Source organism: Orycteropus afer, unplaced genomic scaffold (assembly GCF_000298275.1).
Source record: "Orycteropus afer afer isolate SDZICR_OR568_19922 unplaced genomic scaffold, OryAfe1.0 scaffold00040, whole genome shotgun sequence".
Taxonomy (NCBI): Eukaryota; Metazoa; Chordata; class Mammalia; order Tubulidentata; family Orycteropodidae; genus Orycteropus; species Orycteropus afer.
The window spans coordinates 3,318,643-3,340,902 of record NW_006921627.1 but is presented as its reverse complement, the minus strand read 5'-3'; the positions used below and the strand labels follow the sequence as shown (position 1 = coordinate 3,340,902).

At 50.7% G+C, this 22,260-nt stretch overlaps 2 protein-coding genes across 2 annotated transcripts in view; one reads left to right on the top strand and one right to left on the bottom strand.

The window, feature by feature from the left end:
• The window catches only part of CACNA2D4 (calcium voltage-gated channel auxiliary subunit alpha2delta 4), a 162,810-nt gene that overhangs the window by 39,637 nt on the left and 100,913 nt on the right, over positions 1–22,260 (bottom strand). The gene's annotated exons all lie outside the window — the stretch shown is intronic.
• LRTM2 (leucine rich repeats and transmembrane domains 2) lies at positions 9,414–16,087 on the top strand. Its single transcript, XM_007937029.2, has 3 exons — positions 9,414–9,480; positions 12,238–12,828; positions 15,633–16,087. Exons 1-3 carry the CDS (start codon positions 9,414–9,416, stop codon positions 16,085–16,087), a joined length of 1,113 nt encoding a protein of 370 aa, XP_007935220.1.

The window sequence follows — 22,260 nt, the reverse complement described above, 5'->3', positions numbered from 1 at the left end:
GTCATTTAGGGGTCAGTGCTTAAAGCTGGAAGATAGGCCTCCTCCCTTACTTGGATGTTGGATCAGACACTTTTCAACTCTCAGAACAACAGTTTCTTCAACTCTGTGATGTCTGAGTTTTTGAATAGCTGTCTTTCCCCTTGGCATGCCAACCCCACTGTAGATAAGAGAAAAGAATTTAGAGAAGCCAGCTGAGTTTTCTCCTGGTTCCGCCAGGGCTCATCCCAGGGCACTGAGGGCACTGCCTCAAGCTTTTGTGGGGCAACCCACCCTGAGGCCTCCAGCCTGCCTTCGCTGCCCTTTTGCTCATACTAATGGTCCTGACTTAGGTGCTGAAAACTTTGGTCAGATCCTGAAGCTCAGTGACCTCTGTATAGCTGTGTGACCAATGGCTTTGTGTGGCTCAAGGTCCCGTTCTGGAAGACTATCAGGCCTGTCAGCCCCACCACCCCCTTTATACTCTTCTAGAAAGAATCACCCTTTGAGGGAGAGAAGAACTCAATTGTTCCTCCTTCCACCAGAGAATGGAGATGCCGCCTGCATATCTCTGAAACAGGAGACCGGCCCAGCCTTTCAGGCAGTCTTGGTGGGGACAGTCAGCTGGCTGGCTCTGCATCTGGGTTCTGCCCCTCTCTCCCCACAGGGAAAGAGAGAGAGGAGAAAGGGACAGAGGAGGGGAGGCAGCTGGGGGCGAGAGGGAGCTTGGAGGCGCGTGTGGAAGGACAATAGAGATATACAGTAAAGCAGCTTTCCTATTCCCCGGAGCTGGAAGCGGTTAACCCCTGGCGCTTTTTCCACTGAAATGTGAACATTTCCAGGGTAACGCTGCCCGCCCCGGCCGAGAGCCTCTGGTGTGTGCGCGCCTGTGTGTGCCTTCGCCTGCGCGTACTGCTGTCGCTGTCATCACAGATGTACCCCCAGCTGTCACTCCACTGCTCCGTCTCTTTGCTCGCTCGCACACGCGCGCTCTCTCCTCCCTCTCCCCTTTCTCCTCTCTCCGCCGTCCCTCCCTCTTTCCTTCTCAGTTTGTTATTGACCCAGCGCCCTGTCCCCTGGCAGCTGCCTGCCGGTCGCCGCCGTCTGCGGCAGGCATTCCATCTCTGTCCTGTGTACTGCGTGCCTGCCCCGGTTCCCGGTGAATTGGGGTGACTTGGGCATCTGCGCCCACTGCGCTCTGCCTGGCGGTGGTGTCTGGATCTCTCCGGGAATCCCAGGAGGGGCTCACTGGAAGGAGTAGAGCTTAAGGGGCTCACAGGGTGAAGAAAGGTGAGTGCTAGACGGCTGGTGGGAAAGAATGGCAGGCTGGGTTTTCCGGGTGTCTGGGGCATGCAGGCTGGGGGACCATCTTTGCTGGTCTCTTTGCCCTGCACAGAGAGCTGCTGGATGGTTGCGGCTGCCTCCTGCCTGGAGCAATTGCTGGGGCTTGGGAAGCTGCTCAGGACCAGACGCCTGGGCATCCTGAAGGTCCAGAACACAGATGACTTGGACCTTATGGTGTTGGGACATGAGCTGTGGATTCTCTTGGGGGTGGGGAGGCATGCTAGGCTAGGAGGTGGGGAAGGACGGCAGTGCTGGTACCAGTTGACAGCCCTGGGTAGCATAGAAATCGGCCCCTGCAGCACAGGGAGAGCTAGCCAAGAGCCTTGTGCTGTCTGCATGCCTGGATCAGCACAGACAACCCCGAGAAACTTGGGTGCTATGGGAAGGGGGGGGGACAGCAGCCAGGGTGTTGGTGACAGGGCTGGTGCAGAGAAAGGCAGGGGGTGTCAGGGTGGAGGACTGCCTGAGGCCTGGGAACAAACCATGGGCACTGGGCCACTTTAGAGGTTACCCCCAAAATGGGGTGGCTGGCCTTAAATAAGAGTGCAGAAGAGCCTGCTTCTAGCTGGACATGGGTCCCTGCCGCCATGGGAGAAGCCTCCCTGGTGGGGGTGTGGCTGGAACTGGACTCAGAGGAGCCATCTTCTCTTCCTTGGCAAGCCCAAGGCCCTGCTTGGCCCTTGCATGCTTGAGGCCAAGGCTCAGAAAGTAGGCTTATGAGACTCTGCCCCTTGATTTAAGCTGTGGGCTCAGCTTAGGGGGAGAGGGTGGTGCAAAGCTAAGCCATCCCGCCCTGTGGGGCACGGTCACTATGGGTTGCTCTCAGTAGCCCCAAAGCCCAGTGCTGACAATGCCAGAGAGGAGCAGTCTGGCCAGGAGTTGATTGCTCCAGTCCTCACACCTCCCAGCAGGTCTTGGGCTTGGTCCTCTGCCCTGAGCTGTCTGCATTTCTGGGGAAGTGGGGGGATGGTGGTGATGATGATGTTGGCACCTGGCTGTCAGGCTTACTGGGCATTGCCTTGAGTGGCTCAGATTGACACCCTGCTGCTTAGATAACTACATGAGTGAGGGGAGGGACCAAGCACGTGGCAATGGGGTGGGGGAAGTCCAGCTGGTAGGGAAACCCAACAGCAGCTTCTGTGCTGAGAAGAGCCCATATCCTCCCACCCCCACTCCCCACTGGCAGAAAGTCTCTGGCACTGCCAAAGAAGGGAGACCAGGAAAACCAGGGATGGTGGAGGTAGAAGGAGGAGGAGGTTTCTTAAGCAACCGATCTGACTTGTTTGGGGTTTGGCTGGCAGCTGCGTCTGGGGCCCAGATATGAGCAAGCCCTGTTCCCATGTCTCAGACATGGAAGCTGGGGGGCACTTCCATTGGGGCTGCTTTCGTGTGAGTGGGCAGAGTGGAAGGTGGCATGGGAAGGGATTTGTGTGTAACAGTTGGGGGTGTCTGGGGGAGCTCTGAGGATGGGGAGAGGAGGAAGAAGTCAGATAGTCTTTCCCCTTGCCCCAGGCCTCCTTCCTTCCACACCAAATCAGGCCTCCCCAGCTCGCCCTTCCTCCAGTGGCCTTCCCCTGACCCTGGCCTCAGGCAGTGCACAGACAGGCCAGAGCAGTGACCTCAGTGGTCACTCTCAGCTCATTCATAATGGACCGAGGTTGTTGTCATGAGTATTGACTCAGGGACCTTTCTCTTCCACGTCCCAGAGGATCTGTTTGAGATTGGGAGTACTGGACAAGGAAACAAGGGTGCAGGCATCTGGGAGTGAAAATGGGGCATGGAAATGTTTTAGGATGAACTAGGAGGGTATATATCCATTCCAAGTATGAATCTAGAGATTTTTTAAAACCTGCCTTCTTGCTGCCTGTGCAGTGTGTGTATGGGCATCGTGGGAGGGGAGAGATCTAGAATGTTTCCTAGAAGGGTAGCCAGGCTACCGGCAGCAGCTGGAGAGCCCAGCCTCCCTGTGGGTCCCAATGACATATACTTCCTGGAGCCCCTCTGTATACAGGGCTTAGGACAGTGGTTGCCCTGCTGTCCAAACTCCCTCTTAGCCCTCCTTCCTGGAGTGGGGAGGGTGCTGCTTTTGCAGGCTGAAGAGGGGACCACATTCTGGCTCTGCCTCTTACTGGCATGGTGACCTTCACCTCTCTGCAAAATGAAGAGGTGTGTATATGTGTATGAGTGTGCAGATGCCCCTGAAGGCATCTGTTTTGCTCCTAAAATTCTGTGAGTCTTGGATGTGGAGGGGGCACAGAGGCCTTGTCCTGAGCCAGGGAATTTTAATCAAGGAGAGGGACCAGGGAAGGGAGAACACGGCAGGGCTAGCACCATTCCCCAGGAGTCAGGAGATCTCAGGTTCAGATACAATAGGCATTATAACTGCTTGTGTGGCTTGCACACTTGACTTTCCAGGGCTCAGGTCCTCATGTGTACACCATGGGGGTTGGCCCAGGGGCTGCTGAGATCCAAAGTTCTTGTTATTATCTCCTGGGGCCTTAGGGGGTTCAGGAGAGGGATAAGACCCTGGGGGCTGATGGCTAGATATTAAAGACAAGCCTCAGAGGGAGGGTGTGGAGACTAAGCCTTCTGTTCTAGCTGGAGTTTGAGCAAACCCACCTCAAGGATTAACCTCGGCTATAGAAGTGGATGGAGCAGAAGCATGGACAGGTCTGGGACTGTGTCATCCTAACCCTAACCCCCTGCGATGAATGAGAGCACCAGCAGGCTGCTTGCTGGCCCATGGGCCAAGGCACTGCATGAGGGAAGCTGCTCCCACCCCTGAGTCTCCAGGGGTTCTGCAGCCCACTCAGCTCTCTGTAGGAGCACGTGGAACCTACTGCTCCTACTTGCTGCCTCCTGCTCCATCACTACCTCCCCTACCACCAGCTTTCTTGGAGCTCCCTGCCAACCTTTCCTCACCTCAGCTCTCAACCCTCAGCCCAAAGCATTTCTAGAAAGCCCCTTTCATCTCCCTCCGCCCCCAGATAAGATGTTGGCCTTCCAGGACTTTTCATCAGTGTCTCTGTAATATTATTGGAAAGAGAGGAAGCTAGGAGGGGAAGACTTGGCAGTCACAAAGCTTTGGACTCTGCATTAGTAGGATGGGGATAAGAACACCTGTCCTCAGCTCTAATGAGACAGTGGATGCAGAAACTGTAAAGTGCTGTATAAGTGAAAGGTTGCATTTCCTTTATTCTGCCTTTCTATACTAGGAACCTCCACATGTAAAGAACAGACTAAGAAGCCTATAGAGGCAGCCAAGTTAGGGGCTTTGACACCAGACTGCCTGGGCTCATAGCTGCATTCTTCCACTTGCCTAACCTCAGGCAAGTGACTTAACATCCAGTGCCTCAGTTTCTCCCATCTGTAAAACAGTGTTAATAACATCACTGGTTTCAGAGAGTTGATGTGAGGATTTAGAATTCTGTATAGGTTTTTGTGACTATGGTTATGGTTTCTCCTCATATAGAGCTGCCACACAGGAGGGACTAACGTCAGTATTTATCCTACTCGCTCAGGTCCTAGTTAGCTGTGCAATGGGTCCTCACGCTGATTCAGGTCCATGCCTTTACCTGGTGTCTGACCTCAGGAGCCTGACCAACAGCTTCCTCAGATGTGGCTATTAGTCCCTACCTAGGAGGTGCCAGTGTCTGCTGGGACATGAGATGTGATCTGGCCTCCAAAAAACCAAACTCACTGCCGTTGAGTCAGTCCTGACTCATAGGGACCCCTCCTCCTTGGGTTTCTCAGACAGTCTCTCAATTGAAGTAGATCACCCAGTCTTCCTTCCGAGGAGTGGCTGGGGGGTTTGAACCGCCAGCCTTCTGGTTAGCCTGCAAATGCCTTAGGCACTACACCACCAGAGATCTGACCTAGGGCTTCTCAAACTCAGATCTGGATAGGAATTACCCGAGGATGCTGTTAAAGTTTGCAGATTCTCATTCTCTTGGTCTGGGGTGGGGCCTGAGAGTCTGCATTTTCAGCAAGCTCCCAGGTGAAGCCAGTGCTGCTAGTTCATGGGCTACATTTTGAGTAGCCAGGGGCCAGAGCTCAAAGTCCTATGCTTCTGGTTTTGGGGTTTCCCACTGGCCTGCTCTTAGCTCCCCAGGCTCTATTCTCCAATCCTGGTTTTCTCTGCAGAGCTCAGTGAAGGAGGCCCAGGGACCTGCTGGGTTCCCTCTGATCTCTCTGTCTCTGGGACTTGGGCAAAAAGCCAGGCAAGGATGAGGAGCAGGTCTGGCATCTCAGAACTGATGAGGTTATAGGACTTAGAGATGGGAGATTTTCCTGGCAGGGCCCACCCCACTTTGATTCTTCCCCAGTTTCCACCTGGGTAGGGACTTCCCTCCCAGACTGTGTTAATTTATTTCAGCAGCCGGCCAGCGCCTGCTGCAGCAGCTGCTCTCCAAGCTTCTCAATATAGGTCACCCCCTTTCCTAATGAGGCTGGCTTCTTCTGGGGGCAGGAAGGGTTGCTTGGTTGGACATGTGTTTGTGGGTGGAGGGCTAAGGTATACGAAGTGCTGGGTTTTGGCCTCACATCTCACTGAGGGTCACCTGTGGGTGCCACCCCATTTATGATTTGTCCCCCTGCTGGGCATGCCTTTCCTCCCACTCCTACCATCAGATAGGCTCTGACACCCAGCCAGAAGCCCAAGAGGCTGATGGAGTAGCGTTAGCTATCCCAGAGAGCTCAGGGTCTGGGAGTGGGGGGGCTTGTTTTTGTCACATTTCTCCAGAGGATACCAGGGTCAGCAGTGTCCTGCCACCTCTGATGACAAAGTCTATGCATTGTAGGGACTTGAGCAGGGGACATCTTGGGGATGGGGCATCAGGACCTGTTCTCTAGGCTAGCTTCTCCATTGATTGGCTGTTTGTAGCTCAACCCCTAGGCCCTTTACTGGGGGTGACACTGAGGGACGAAGATGAGTGAGGTGAGGTGGGAAAGAGGAGGTCTCTTTAGGGGAGGACAGGAGCCTCAGGTAGAAATAAGGCCTGAGCTTGAGTGGGAGGGTTTTACCACCAGCTGTCTCCCTAGAGGAAGCCAGAGAGTGGGAGCAGAAGACTGGGTGTGTCTGCAGACTGCATATGGTCCTGAGCACAGGAAAGTTCCTGGTTTAGGGACTGCCCTGGAGGGGTTTTCTCTAGACCTTACTTCTAGGCTGGAGGTAGCTCTGTACATCTGTGTGCTGGGGGCATTTGGGAACTGGGAGGCTCTGGCTCTGCCACCCAGGCTTTGGCATCTGAAGATGAATGCTAGAGGGTTGCCAGCAAAGTGTGCATGTGTGTATGTGTGTGCATGCAAGTGTGTGAATGTGTGACCGTGTGTGTGTGTGCATGCATGTGTGTGAGTGTATGTGTGTGTCAGCACTTTCTTAACTGCACAGCTCTTTGTGGGAGTGTGTTTGCATCACGTGCTGTGTATGGAGCTCCAAGCACGTGTCTGGGGAGGCCTGTGTGTGCACCTTGCTCTGTGCACACATAAGTTATTTCCCTTCAGGGGCCATTGTCACCGGACAATGGGTGAGCAGCCTGCCACCCAATCCCTGACCAACTGTGTGACCTTGGGCAGGTTAGTCATCCTCTCTATGCTTCAGGTGGTCTTTGGCTTACCCAATATTGCACAGGTGCTGTGAGTTCTTGATATGAGGTCTCTTGCTGAAGTAAGGGAGATTGTTCTAAGATGAGGGTCCAAAGCATGGAGAGAGGGTGGGCACTGCTGTCCCTTATGGCAGTCTGTGAAGGCATGTGAGTGAGGGGCAGAAATACGCCCTCTACAGTGAACAAGTCATATAACATGCACTCTATGACAGTCTACACCTGTCTGGGGATCAGGAAGAGAGAAATAAAACCATGTATCAGCTTGGTGGGACTGGGAAAGAGAGATGTTTCCTAGACCTTCCGGAGGCTGCTGAGGGCCCCTCCCCACAGAGGAAGGGAGCTGGTATTTCCTCACCTCTATCATGTGCTCAAGTCCAAGCTAGGAGCATTCACCAGATTATCTCCCAAGAGAGTGTGCAATAAGTATAGTAAATGCTAATTTTCTTCCCTTAATTAAATTGCTCCTCTCAGAAATTCCACCCAATAAGTCATGGTCATCACTTGCAGAGTTAAGAAAGCTGAGACCCAGAGAATTTAAGCATTGTCCAGGGTTATGCAGCCAATGAGCTGCTGGACAGGAATTCTAACCCAGTGCCCTTCTCACTCCACAAATGTGAGTCAGGAGCCTGCTGGGGCCTGGACCCTGAGAGAGCTGGAAAGTGATAGGCCATACTAGGCTAAGATCTCCTCCACTCCTTTTAATCCTAAAAGCAGGGTGGGGACTGGGGCTGCTGCCACTCCCACCTCTGTGCCAGTCAAGAGGCTGGGAAAGGCAGGAGGCTGCATTTCTTGTGACCCCTGTGCTAGCCTTGCCAGGCCCTTTACAAGCAGATCCCTGAAGCTCTGGAGGAGAGAGACAGAACCCAGAGCAGCAGGCCCAGGGCTACCCCCATTCTCAAGCATGGTGCCCTTGCTGGGAGCAAAGCTGACGATCCTGGATCCTGCCTGGGGTTGTATTCTAGTTTGAGCACTGCCAGCTGGAGGCAGACCCCACAAACAGCACCGGCCACCATGGTGGCTCTGTAAGCAGGGAGGGCTATGTGTGTGTCTGTGCTGCTGTGAGGGGATAGAGAAGAAGAGGGGAGGTGGGGGAGAGGAGAGGTGACAGGAGCCGCAGCAGGACCCTAACGCCTGAGGGAAAACCAGCTTCTCGGGATGCTGCGGTTTCTGAGCTGAACACTCAAGCTTCCCGGCAGCTCGATCCACCTCCTCAGCTGTCAGCTTAACTCTGCCATTGGCTCCTGAGGCTCCTAGAATTAAACAGGCCTCTGGGAGAGGGGAGAGGGGAGGCTGCAATAGGAATTACCAGGGGACAAATTTGGCAGCCAAGGAAGGTCAAACTCTGGAAGCCAACCAGAAGCAGTAGGGTGAGAGTAGTGGGCTTGGGGATCGTGTATGCTCTTTGGGGAGCTGAGAGGGAGATGGGGGTGTCAGCTTAGTCTTCTGCCATCTCATTTCCCACCTCACCCTGCACCACATGCAGGAATAGCAAAACAGCCCCTCTCCCACTCCCTGATGGAGGGATGGGAGTGGAGGCTGGCTCCCAGCTGATTGCTTTTGGCCTCATCTGCAGGGAGGTGGGTACTCCAGAGAAGGGGCTGTGCCCCACTTACTGATGGTGCTGGGGCAGCACAGATCCTGGGACCCTAGAAAAGGTGAGTTCTGCCTTTGTCCTCTTTGAAAAAGGAGCCTGCTTTCTGCCTCCCCTGGCTGTCCTTGCCCTGCTCTTCGCTGCACTCTAACCCCTTCCCTCCATGTGTCTGTCTCTCCTGTGTGAGCAGCTGCTGCAGCATGAACCCCCTGAGCTGATGAGTCTTATTATAGACCTGCTGGTGGAAGACGGAGCACTGCAACTCACCTCTAAGGCGACGGTGGAGGGGGAACCAGGGAGCCACCCAGTGGCCGGCCTGCAGACCCCAAGAAGGACCCTGTCACTGCCTCCTCAGGGCACATGGTAAGAGGAGCAGTGGGGTCAGGGAGTGGTGTGAGGGAACAGGTGCTAGCTGGTGCCTGTGACTGCACTCTGCTACCTAAGAGAGATGTCCCTCCACTTCCCACCTGTGACACCAGAGACGCAATAAGAAGAGTCAGGAAGAGGCTGGGGTGGAGACAATGCCTGGGTCCTACAGCCCAGAGCTCAGCACAGTCACAGATAGCTGTGGCTCTTGGCAGATGCCCTTGCTCCCTGCCCCATGCCCAATCACCCGAGGCAGAAGGTTTCTTTGCTTCTCTCTCTCTACTCCCCTTGTACCTCCCACACTCCTCCCACCCCCACTCCCTGGAGGACTCATAACTGAGCAGAACAGGAGAGGGAACTACAAGAAGTGTAAAGAGACACCCAGTCCTCTCCCTAACCCCTGGGCTGGAACGAGACCTCCACTGACTGTTTCTCAGCCAGCTCTCTCTCTCCCAGGACTGAGAGGCCACGCACACCAGGGGCTCTTCTCTCCCTGGAGGTGCAGGGTACAGAGAGCCTTGGGACTCAGCACCATGCTGGCACTGGGCAGTGGCCCCAAGCAGAGGACCAGGCTTGCCCTGCAGTGGAAGCAGATCTCCTGTGAGTACGCCCTAGCCACAGGAGGAGGGCATGGTGGGAGGGGGTGCAGAGTGTGATGGTCAGCAGGACATGAATGCTACATTCAGAGCTGTGGGAATGCCAAAGAAAGAGTTGCATGTTTTGACTTCCTGAGTTTTAAATAAACTGTGTGGTTTCCAACTTGTCCAGAATGTGTTTAACAGACTGGCTGGAGCAGAGGGATGCTGTCTGCCCTCTGCCCCCTGCTGGTGGTCCCAGTTCATGCCAAGCCCTGTTGCTTTCATGGGGAGCTGCCTTCTTCTCTTGCCCTGGACATGAGCTGGGGGAACTTGGAGACCGCTCTTAGGCTCTTTATGCCTGGGTCTTCTCAACTTGAAAATGGAAGGAACTAGTGGTCCCTTGGGATGTGGTGCTAGAAAAGGCCTTAGGTATCTAGTCCAACCCCCAATTCTGTACATGAGGAAACTGAAGCCCTACATTCCCCATAAAGAGGAGTAAATGTTAATGGAGGCAGACCTTGTGAGTTGTGGGAGATGAAGAAGCCCTGAGAATTCTCTTTACAGGAGGTAAAGGAAAAGGTCAATGAGGGCTGGTTTGTCCAAGGCTGCAAGGTAAGAGGTAAGAAATGGTCCTGAGGGACTTGACTCTGCCTGACTTCTCCCCTGTGATCCACAACATAGGCAGACTGAATTATTCACCATGTGAGCAAGGCTGATCCCTGAGCAACTCAGATCCTCTTTCAGCCTCATTCTAGATCATTCAACACCTTACAATACAGGATTATATTTTATTGTCATCAGAGCTCTTCTGCCACCCTAGATTTCCAGGGGGGAAGGCAGAGAGTTAATTCTTTTTGAAATGCTTTCTTCTTTCCTGCTGCCAGTTCTTTCTTAGGGAAGTGGGGAAGGATAGTGGCATCTAGTTATGCTGATCCCTTTGAGGGGGAAGGTGGAGAGGTTGAATTTCTTTCTGAGGAAAGCTAAGTCTGAGGGATGTTGATTTTCAAATGGCATAAGGCTGACCTGACCACAAGTGGGCTCAGAGGGATTAAGGGGTGAGAGATAGTGGCAGGCAACCCCAGATGGCTGGAGAAGATCGCCAGTTGCTCATTTCCTATGACTGTGCTCATTTCTCATCAAAAGCAAAGAGGCTAAGGTATCAGCCTTGCGCTGTGTCTCTCAGCTGTCATCAATCCTTCTGTCCCTTTAAGCCCTGTCCCTTGGGACACCAGACACCTACCAGAGCAAAGACTCAAGAATGCACCTTCCAGGCACTCAGGTCAGGGTGGCTGTTGGCTCCTTGAGTGGAGTCTAGGGCTCTGAACCTCTCCACCACCCCTCCAGCTGGGGTCTTTCCTCTGGGCTCGGTGGGGCTGAATTTGGATGACTGATCTGGTGAAGTTGAACTGTCTGGAGCTCGTCCCTTTTCCTATTCACAGTGAGCAGGTTTCTTTGATGCTCAGAAGGAGTTAAGGAGGGTTTTAAGATCACTATTAGGAAGGGATGAGAGCCCTGGTAGCATAGTGCCTAAGACATTTGACTGCTAACCAGAAAGCTGACGGTTCAAACCCACCAGCTACTCCTCGGAAGGAAGATTGGGCAATCTACTTCCACAGAGATACTGCCTCAGAAACCCAAAGAGGGGTCATTATGAGTTGGATCTGACTCCATGGCAGTGCATTTGGTTTGTTTTTTGGTTATTAGAAAGGGATATTCAACAATGGAATGAACTATTCTGTTGTGACTATTCTCTGAGGGTCACTTCTCCAGCCCTTCTACAGAATGGACCCCATGCTTGCTACCAAAGGGATCCTGTGCAAAGATGGGGCCGGGAAAGGAATGCTGTTAATTGATCCTGTATGCAGAAATGCTGCCCTGCAACCCTTTGGAACTGGAGCCCAGGCTAAGGGCATATTTGACTTTAGGATAAAAATAAATATGAAACTTGTCCTGGGTCTCATGAGTTCCAGTGGCCCCATGCCCCAAGTATTCTTCAAGTTTGAAGTGAAATTGTGCATCTTAGCCTTGTTATTCCCACAGTGCTCTCTAGAGTGGTCCGCTAGGTAGCTTGGGCTCCTGATCCTCACACTGAGTTACTGACCCCATCTTGGATCTGGGGTTCACGTAAATTTGACAGCAGTTAAAGGTTGTAGGGGGCAGGGTTAGGAGTGCCCTCTCGTGCTCTCCCTTTTCCATGCAGAGTACATCTTAGCCTAGTGAAGCTAGGGGTTGGGGGTTGGGGTGCTGGTACAAAAGGGAATGGACCATCAGCATGACCATTTTCTCTTGGAAAGAGAGGATCTTTCTCCTGGCAGCTCTTCTAGAAGAGAAGAGTGGGAGCAGGTTTTCTGACATCCTTATATCCTTTTTTTTTGTTAACATCTATAGTGTCAGTGGGACTCAGGCTCCCAAAGAGATCAATTATGGGAGGTGTCATGAGCTGGGGTGTCCCTGTGGACCAGTATAGTTCATCCTCTAGGCTCAGGCCTTGGGGTCTGTGGGATCATAATCCATTAAATTGATTTCTTTGTCAGATGTGCTGCGAGACTAGAAGTCCTACTGATACCATGTGATGTCCATTAATAGAGAAGTGACTTTGGATTTGTTAATTATCTTTTTATGTGGTTGATAAATATTTGTGCATCAATTGTGGCTTGTGCTAAAAGGAGATCAAAGCAAGAGCCATTATACTATGAACCAGAAAGGAGGAAATAGAAGCAGGAGGTGGTAACCCCTGGTCTGTTGCTTTCTTTCTACCTGTCTATGGCCCCTTCCCCAGGGATCACCTGCTGGATCACCCTGTATGCTGTGGAGGCCCTTCCCCCCTGCCCTTTCTCCTGTAAGTGTGATAGCCGCATCCTGGAGGTGGACTGCAGTGGCCTAGGACTCACCACGGTGCCCCCAGACTTGCCCGCTGCCACCCGAACCCTGTTGCTCTTGAACAATAAGCTGAGTGTCCTGCCAAGCTGGGCTTTCACCAACCTATCCAGCCTGCAGCGGTTGGACCTGTCCAACAACTTCCTGGACCAGCTACCCAGCTCCATTTTCGGGGACCTGACAAATCTGACAGAGCTGCAGTTGCGCAATAACAGCATCAGGACCCTGGACAGGGACCTGCTGCAGCACTCACCCCTCCTCCGCCACCTAGACCTGTCCATCAATGGCCTGGCCCAGCTGCCCCCTGGCCTTTTTGATGGACTTCCAGCCCTGCGCTCCCTCTCGCTTCGCTCCAACCGCTTGCAGAACCTTGACCGGCTGACGTTTGAACCCCTGGTGAGCTTGCAGCTGCTGCAGGTTGGAGACAACCCTTGGGAGTGTGATTGTAACCTGCGTGAGTTCAAGCACTGGATGGAGTGGTTCTCCTACCGAGGTGAGCAGAGCCAGCCTGCTTGGGGGTGAGGGTTGGTAGGACCACTCCTGGCCTCATACTTTTTTCCTGTGACTGGTGCTGAGCCAGGGATAAGGTCAGGGGGAAAAAAGTAGTGACCCTATCTCTCTACCAGCTGTGCTAGAAGAGTCACACATTTCACCTTCAAATGATGAGCCATTAACCTTCCTATGGGCAAGCCAGAGAAGCTGGGTGCCGCTCTCCTTCCTCCCTCCCTCCTCTTCTTTCTTCTCTGTGTCACTTCTAGCCTCCCTTTCTCTTCTCTTTCTTTTGAAGACTGACTCACTGTAACCTGATCTCACTTAACGTAGGTTTAATGAGGGATCTTAAAGACACAGTATGATTTTTCTAGGCTCTTCAGCCCACCAGGTATGCCTCTGGGCTTCCCTGGCAAGGTAGAGGGAGGAAGAAAAACCACCCCCTTCCAGATAATACAGTCAACTCTGAAATACTCATAGTTACAGAAGGGTGGAATATAATTCCACAGATAAAACCAAATTTTTATTCTGATGATGATCTCAACTTCCTCTCCCAAGCATGTTTTTGTCAAAACTTTTAATAAGAAGCCAAATGGTTCTAGTTTTACTGTCTTTCCCTTTCCCCTTTCTTTAAACTGGGAAAGGGCTATAATGACCTATGAACTGATCAAATAAAGCAGAAAAGGAGAGAAGGGAAGTCAGCATCGTTAAAAGTGCCACCTCTGGGTTTGAATCTTGAATCTGCCACCTATTATCAGTGTGATCTTAAGAAACTTGATCAACCTCTCTCTGTGACAGCATGTGCATCTGTAAAGTGGGAAGAATAAGATACCTATCTCATAGCATTCCTGGGAAGATTGAATGAGGTATTCATGTAAGGTGTCTTGAAAAATGCCCAGCATTTAGTAAGTCCTCCATAAAATGTATTTATTTGCTTGCAGTAATCATTTCAATAATAAATGGACTTAATAAAACACAATTAAGGGCTCAGAACAAAGGAGCTGCTCAATGAACATTTTTCTGAATTAATAATATTGAAACTATGTGAAAATAATGACAATACTTTGCATCAGTCTTACTACTTTCATTTTCTATCAAGCCATAATCTCAATTATTTGCATTATGTTCTCATGCATTAGTTAAAAGCACTTTATAAAGTACCACACAAATGTTAGCCACTGTGATAATTTCTCCCACTTGTAAATGGGGAAATAATAATTTATTTTATTTAGTTTAAAAGTATCTTTTTATGTACATTATTTATTTTAATATTTATTTCAGCTAATTGAGATAGATATTATTCTTATTTTACAGCTAAGATAACTAAGACTCATAGGTAATTAAATAAGTTAGAAAAATTGCACAAGGTAGATAGCTAGGATTCAACTTCATGTCTTTTGACCAGGAAAATGTCCTTTTGACTCAGCACTATGGCTTATACAAGGTGGCCCTGGATGAACGTTTACTGAATGTAAGACTTGCTATGGGTCTCCCAAGCAGCCAGTGGCCCCAGGGAGGTAGAGGTCAAGTTTCTTCCTTAGGAAACATCCTTATCCTTTCATACAATCATTAGGAACTAAATCCTAGCACAGGAACTGGGATGAATTTGGGTCCAATATATGTATTTTCTGAGTTTTAAAATAGTATAATTGTTTTTAGCTTTGTTCTCCTTCAAAAAAAAAAAAATCTGGGATGTTCTTATCAGCATCCTGGGGAAAGATTGATGGCTACTGTATGAAGTTTGCAGCAGCTAGGCTGGGAGAGGTAACTGTCGGTGATGGAGTGAGTGGCTGGAGTCCGAGGCCATTTGGAAAGGTGGTCTGTTGCCTGGATCTAGATTTCACGGGAAGCTGAAAGATGGCAAAAATTCGACTTTCCCTTCCTAGGAGACATCTTGAAAGTTTCTTCTCCTTAGTTCCTCCATCTCTCAACCTACTATGCTCAGCATCTGTGCCTCCCCATGGTCATACCTGGCTTCACCATCACCATGAAGTTGCCATGGAGAGTCTGTCTACCTGTCATTGTCCACACCCTCTCTTCACCACTGGCTTCCTCTCCTGTGCTGCTCATATGTCTCTAGGATTCCCTCTCAAGTTTCCTTTGCACTGAGAGGTGCTATAGTTTGGGCATTGATGGGGCCAGTGGGTTGTCCTTATAGGAAAACGAAAACATCTTTGTCCAATTTTTTTTCTCCCTACTCCAGGGAAGTACTCTTAGACAACCAAAGGTTCTGCATAGACGATCAGTGACTGTGGCAGTGGCTTTTGGCTTCTGTCCTTTTTGCAAGAGAGAAGAATCCTGGAGGGACAAGATACTGTGTTGAGGACAGTGTCCCAGGTTCACAGATAGGCAATGAGCAGCCAGATTCAGGGTCAAAAAGAAGAATAGACTTGTAGTCTAGGCAGGGACTCTTGGCTCTCTCTTTACACTGACAGCTCTTCCCTGAGCACTTTCAGTGTTAGCGTTGTCTCACATGCTGTGGATCAGTTTGACTCTGGAGAGGGCAGCCTTGATTGAAATGGTTGCGTACTTACCTAGAACATGGAATAATGATGATATCCATTCCCATGGCTTTTGCAAGGGTTAAATGATGTGAAATATGTAACTGATCTACTGTGGTATGTGACTTAATAAATGTAAGTCTCCCTCCTTCCTTCCTGTGCTATAGATAGTGATTCCATATTGGCAACATTGTTGATAGAAACTATGCCTTCTGGGCCTTCCATTTTGGGGACCTAGTCATAGGGAGAGGAACTCTAGGTTCTGACAGCCTGATTAGCCTCTCCTTTTTTTCTCCCCTGGATGCAGGGGGGCGCCTGGACCAGCTTGCCTGCACCCTACCCAAGGAGCTGAGGGGGAAGGACATGCGCATGGTCCCCATGGAGATGTTCAACTACTGCTCCCAGTTGGAAGACCAGAATAGCTCAGCTGGGCTGGATATTCCTGGACCGCCCTGCACCAAGGCCAGCCTAGAACCTGTTAAGCCCAAGCCAGGGGCTGAGCCCGAGCCCGAGTCCAGCACAGCCTGTCCCCAGAAGCAGAGGTATCGGCCAGTGAGTGTGAGGCGAGCCATAGGCACAGTGATCATTGCGGGGGTTGTCTGCGGCATTGTCTGCATCATGATGGTGGTAGCCGCTGCCTATGGCTGCATCTATGCCTCCCTCATGGCCAAGTACCACCGAGAGCTCAAGAAGCGCCAGCCCCTGATGGGGGACCATGAAGGCGAGCATGAAGACCAGAAGCAGATCTCTTCTGTGGCATAAGCGTCCACCCCAACCTGGCCCAGGTAGGAAGGGCAGGAGAGTACACCAGGGATTGCTCTAGTAAGGGCTTTCCCTTCCCTTGTTCATAGTCCCTGCCTTGGCTTGACACTGGCCACTACTAGTTTCACTCCCCACCCATCTTCTAGCAAATAAGCCACAGTGTGGCTGTCTCTGTGAACCAAACACTCCTCCAAGTCTCCCTGGAAGCCGCCATTGTGCTGAAAGCTCCTGTTGATGCTCCTTGCTGGGCCACCAATTCTTTGGAACATCTGGGGCATCTCTCAAAGCTTCTGACCACAGAGAAGGAATGATGTGTGTGCAAGAGGAGGCCTCTGGACCAAACATTCCCTTATTACCCTTCCCTGCCCTGGGTGTAGTCACAGTGGGGTGCCTCTCCCTACCTCTTGCTTATCCCTACCTCATCTGCACTTAGGGGGTAGGGGGAAAAGTGATACAGGGGCCAGGAGATTTCTGTGACTCTTTTCTAAACCAGAAAGATATCCTCAATCCCCTTACAGTGTGAAAGTACTAGCTTTCAATTGCTGGTACTAAGTTCAAACACACCAATTGTATTGTCTGGATCCAGCACTGAGAAACACAACGTTGTGATTATAACATATTCCATTGGCTGATGCCATTATGACCCTATATCTGCTACAGACCACATTAACCACATTGATCCTGGACTCACTAAGTCGTTTTCATACCAACTCATAGCATCACCAGCACAATCACATGGATAGGAAAATTTACATACACACACACACACACGTGCACATGTGCACATATGCACATATGCACATATGGAGACAGAGGCTATGAGTACTTGGGGTAGTAGAGACATTTTTCCCCTTGGATCTCTAGCCTTAGAACATAGAACCTCTTGCTTCCTACAATCTTCTCAAGTCAATATGGGGGTGGGGTGGGGGAACCCAAACTTATAACACAAGGATTCCTTTGAGATGCTCTAAAGTGGGCCAGAGTGGTGCTGCTGGAGAGACTGCCCATCACCATGGTAACCCACTCACACCTATCCTGCTGGGTTTTCCAGGGACACCAGCACAGAGGCCTTGCAGCTGCAGCATATGTGGACGGCAGCCTCTCCTGTGAGCCCAGCCACATCCCACTGGGTGGTTCTTCAGTGCTGCCTAAGTACACCATCACTGCCAGGCCCTGTGGGGCACCCACCAACCCCACTCCTATAGCCTGCAGCCTGAGAACCACTATTCAGTCTCTTTCACCCTCTCCATCTGCAGCATCTTCAGACCTGTGACTTTGGGCAGAAAGGGAGGACCCTGGGCCTGGGCCATGCTCTGTGGTTGGTGGCACTCTTCTGGAAAAGCAGGTGGCAGGTAGAGAGCATGGTGGCCCTAGCTGAGGCTCATTGCCTACGAACATATCCCAAACAGACTCTAGGAGCAGGGAAAGGCTGCCACATTTTGTTTGGAGGTTTAAATCATGAGGATTGCTTTCCCAGGTACAGAAAACATGGATGAGTGTCTTGGGAATGAAGGTTCTGTCTACTTAGTCTAGCTCTCAAAGCTTTGAATTGTACCTGGACTGAAGTCCAAGCTAGTGAGTAGGCCAGGTACCCTATCTGTGCTTTTTCTGGCCCCCATGCCTAAGGGACAGAGAAACTTGCTTACAGAGCTGGGAAGGCAAGAGAGTGAGAAGAGGGCTGTGCAGGGTTTTCATTCACCCATGAGATCACCACAAGTCAGAACTAACTCAATGGTGACTTTTTTTTTTTTTAAGTGGGTGGTACAAATGGTTAATGTGCTAGGCTGTGAAACAAAAGCTTGGAAGCATCTCAGAAGAAAAGCCTGGTGATCTGCTTCTGAAAGGTCATAGCTTTGAAAACCCTGTGGCACAGTTCACTCTGCACACTTGGGTTGCCATGCATAGGAATCAACTTGGCCACTGGTTATTCTCCCTTCCTAGGTCTGCCCCTTCCCCTTCTGAGTCTGATATAGGGTAATTACCCAGGTCTGCCCTCTGCTGAACACTGGCTTTCCCAAGGCTCAGAGGGGGTCAGGAGGGCATCAGGCTACTTTCTGGCTCAAAGACAGGAGTCTTAGAGGTGCCATAGAGGAAGAAGTTAGCTGGAACACTGAAGTGAAGGGTCTGAGGAAGGCGTCAGATAGGACAGGGCTGGCCCAGCTCCCTTTGCACTCTTCTCACAGAGGAGTGTGAGGGTGAGGTGGGCTGGGTAGGAAGGAGAGGATGAAAGGAGAAAGTCATTCTCCAACCAGGTTGACAGATGGAGCCTCAGGCAAGCATGGCTTGTCAGGAAGGCTGCCTTCCTGGGCTGGAGGCACAGTCTTCCTTCTTCTTTTGGCTCCTGGGCTGATAGGAGATCTGGGGATTTTCTAAAGGGAGTGGGGGGAGGGGAGGGCATTGTCAATGGTGGCATCTTCAGCCTGAGACAGATTTTTAAAGGCAAAATTATATTTCTGGTTTGTTGTTTCAGAAGACCAATAAAGACTGTATTTTCCTATGTACTTCCTGGTGTCACTGGGTGGGGAGGGGATGTAGTGCTGAGAGAATCATTCCTACCCCTCACATAATGGCAGCTAGACAAAGTCCCTCTGGACATCACCCACATGCATAGAGCTCCAGGAGACAGATGGGTAACTCCTGCCTGGGGCCTCGCCGTGGGGCACAGCTGGAGAGAAGTGAAGGGCAGAGTCTTAGATTAAAACAAGGCTCTATAGCACAAGGTTCTATAGCTGAGCATTGCAAGCTAGGAGCTAGGAGGGCTATTTTAATTTCACCCACGCTCCAGCCTGACAGTACAGATGCCTGAGGCTCAGGGGGATTCACTGTGGAGCACAGTGGGTGTGGAGTGAAGGTGAGGCTGAGGACCCTGTAACTGCTCTGCACCCTAGGGGTGCTCAACTACCATGGCTTGACGTGAATCCACCCTGGCAGTGAGGCCAGATGGACCCATGTGATTAGAGGGCATGCATTTGCCAGAGGCTCCCACTGTGTGAAGGGAGTAGGGGGGAGGGTTCCTGAACAGTAGCAGAAGGACCTTGGTGAGGTTGATGAGGTTTGTTGACATGGAGGAGCTCTAGCTTATAACTAGTTTGCACTTGCAAGATTGACTCAAGGGACTAACTATACTTGGTTTACAGCTATGATCCCTCCATGGGGCTTAGTAGGTGGGGAATCAGAACTACATGCACAGAAGGGCTGGAATGGGGACGGAGGACTTGCTAGTCCACCCCAGGCCTAAATGAAGAGCAATTCTCACTGCCACCTGCTTGGACTGTGACCCTCCTTCAGGACTGGACTGGTTTCTGGCTGACTGGATCAGGCTACATGGGTCATTAGGCATCAGAGACCAACACTGAGTTTTCTCCTGCAGTTCTAATTTCTCCTCCCCAGGACTCTTCCTTTGCATGACAAAGTAGGTACAAACCTCAGAAGTGAACCATCAGGAGTCCATTCCTGGGGGACCAGCTGACTCCACAGCAGGACTGGGTTGTTCACATTTCTAAGTGCTACTAAGCATGAGAGTGTAGTCCTCCTCTAGTCCTAACAGTTAATAAAACCAAAAAACCCAACTCTGCCATCGAGTTAGATTCAACTCATAGTGACCCCTCCTTGGGTTTCTGAGGCAGTATCTCTACAGAAGTAGATCACCCCATCTTCCTTCTGAGGAGTGGATAGTGGGTTTGAACAGCCAGCCTTCTGGTTAGCAGTCAAATGCCTTAGGCACTATACCACCAGAGCTCCTTAATTAATAGCAGAATTGAAAGAGGAGTCTTCCCCAAGCCTCTCTGCAGAAGCTGAGAACAGAATCCTGCACAGTCTTTGTAATATATATATACATGTTATTCAAATTCATAGGTCCTGGGGAATTTACCGGAGCATTGGTGGTGCAGTGGCTAAAGTGCTAGAGTGTTAACCAAAAGGCCAGAGGTTTGAACCCACCAGCTGCTTCATGGGAGAAAGATGTGGCAGTCTGTTTCCATAAAGATCACAGCCTAGGAAACTCTATGGGACAGTCCTGTTCTGCCTATAGAGTCTTTATGGGTTGGAATCAACTCAATGGCAACAGGTTTTTTTTTTTTTTTTTTTTTGGTTTTGGGTCATTCATACTCAATGCAAACCAAGAACACACACAAAGTTTTGACCATTAGGTAGGACAGAATTTTCTAAGGTGGAGAGACCTCAGGCTGTTCCAGACAGCAGACTTTGGCACAAAGATCTCTGTTATGCATCAGAGGACATACCTGAAGCCCACAAGCTAGAGACCACGCTGGAAGCACTGTCTGTATATAATGGCAGCACTATAGTTGGGTTTGCCCGGATTCCCAACTAAAGCGTGGGGCTGTGGAGAATTGAAAATGGGTCCTGATTAAAAAGCTAGATTTCTAGAAGCTTTGCATAAGCTATTGATAAATCACCTGTTTAGAGATTAACATTGTCCCTCCTTATTCCTCTGACCTTCTGTATGAGCCCTGGCATTATATACACCTCAGACTGGCATGGAGCTGCCTGGTGCAGCTGGTCTGAGTGCCTGTTCCTACCTTTCCCTTTGCTCAGGGGCAGACATGACAGATGCAGCCTGCCCATCACAGACACCATGCTCACCCATCCTGGTGCTCACCCCTGCACACAGTGCCACCAGGGATGAAACTGCCAGGACAGCAAACAAGCTGCCCACCTCACCTTGAGCCATAGGCCCCAGATGGCCCAGGATCAAGGAGGATGAGCCAAAGGCCAGGAAGAGTAAATTACAAAAGAAAACAAAATAAAATAAAATAATTGAAGTCTGAGGTCTCCAGTGCCTCATCTTTTCCCTGTCACATCTATGAACCCCAGAGCATAAGAGCAATTGTCTGCAGTGAGTTAAACCCAAGGCACCAAGAACACAGTTTCTATGGCAACCCTGCATGGCTCTAATTCAGCTCTGAGTTAAAAATGATATCAAATAATTGGAGAGTGCAGGAGTATACAGCCAGCAGCTGGCCCTGTGGCCCCGTCTTGTTCCTGGGCCCAGACTTCTTTCCTCTCAGGTGCACAGGAGTTGAAAAGACTCAAGTCAAGAAGGGAGTGTGGCAGGCATAGACTGAGCTGGGACCACAAAACAATCTTTAGGAAGATAAGTTAGGGGTCAAATTCGGGTCTGAAAGTAGGTCTGGAATTAGCTTGCCATGATTAAGGAAAGAAAGATGGCCAAGATAGCATAGGGTCCCTTCCAAATGCTGCAGCTGGGTGTGGCCTGAAGACGATCAGTGTTGCAAGTGGTTGCTAACTAGGGTGTTGGGCAAAAATGCCAGGCCATGCCATTCTCTCCCCATTTCTGATCTTGGGGTGGGAAATGGCCCTTAAGCGTGGGTCAGGAAGGCCCTTGTACCCTCTCTAGGAAGGAAGACGTGGCTGGACATCTCTGCCTGACCCCATTCTGCTCCTTCCATCCCCTTTACCAGGGCAGGCTGAGGAGAAAGGTATACTGTCTGCCCTGCCTTCCTCCAGCTGCTCAAGTTCTTCCATCCAGTCTAAGGATGCCAAAGGTACAAGACAGTACCATGGATTCGTGGTTGCTGCTCCTTGAAAGCCCGTTAGGAGTCTCTCAGGAGATGCGAGGAGCCCCGGTGGCACAATGGTTAAGTGCTCAGCTGCTAACCAAAAGGTTGGTACCTCAAACCCACCAGCTGCTCCATGGGAGAAAGACCTGGTGACCTGCTTCCATAAAGATATGGGGCAGTTCTACTCTGTCACATGATGTCATCAGGAGCTGAAAATCAATTTAACAGCACCCAAAACAACACAGCAGGAGATGCAAAAGTTTAATGAGCTAGGTTTGAGTCTACCCAGAGGCACCTCAGAAGACACATCTGGCAATCTACTTCCAAAAATTCATGGGGTCACTGTGAGTAGGAATCAATTTGACAGCAGTTGTTTGTTTTGTTTTTTAAATGTCCATTTGATCATGCAAATTTGCAGAACATATCTGGGTCCAGGTTACAGGAGCTGAAACCAGAATAAGGAGGGCTTCACCACACAGTCCTAACAGTTCTCAGGCCACTAGGCAGAGATGCCAAGGACTTTCTGTTGTTGTTATGTGCTGTCGAGTCAGACCCGACTCAGTGACCCCTCCTTGGGTTTCCGAGGCAGTGTCACTACAGAAGTAGATTGCCGTTAGGGGGATGCCTGTAAGG

Bases quoted from the DNA above. Each gene is read 5' to 3' on its own strand.
- LRTM2 (XM_007937029.2), top strand. From the start codon at position 9,414: ATGCTGGCACTGGGCAGTGGCCCCAAGCAGAGGACCAGGCTTGCCCTG. The intron at 9,481-12,237 runs GTGAGTACGCCC...CCCCTTCCCCAG, and splicing joins GCAGTGGAAGCAGATCTCCT to GGATCACCTGCTGGATCACC. The intron at 12,829-15,632 runs GTGAGCAGAGCC...CCCTGGATGCAG, and splicing joins GGAGTGGTTCTCCTACCGAG to GGGGGCGCCTGGACCAGCTT.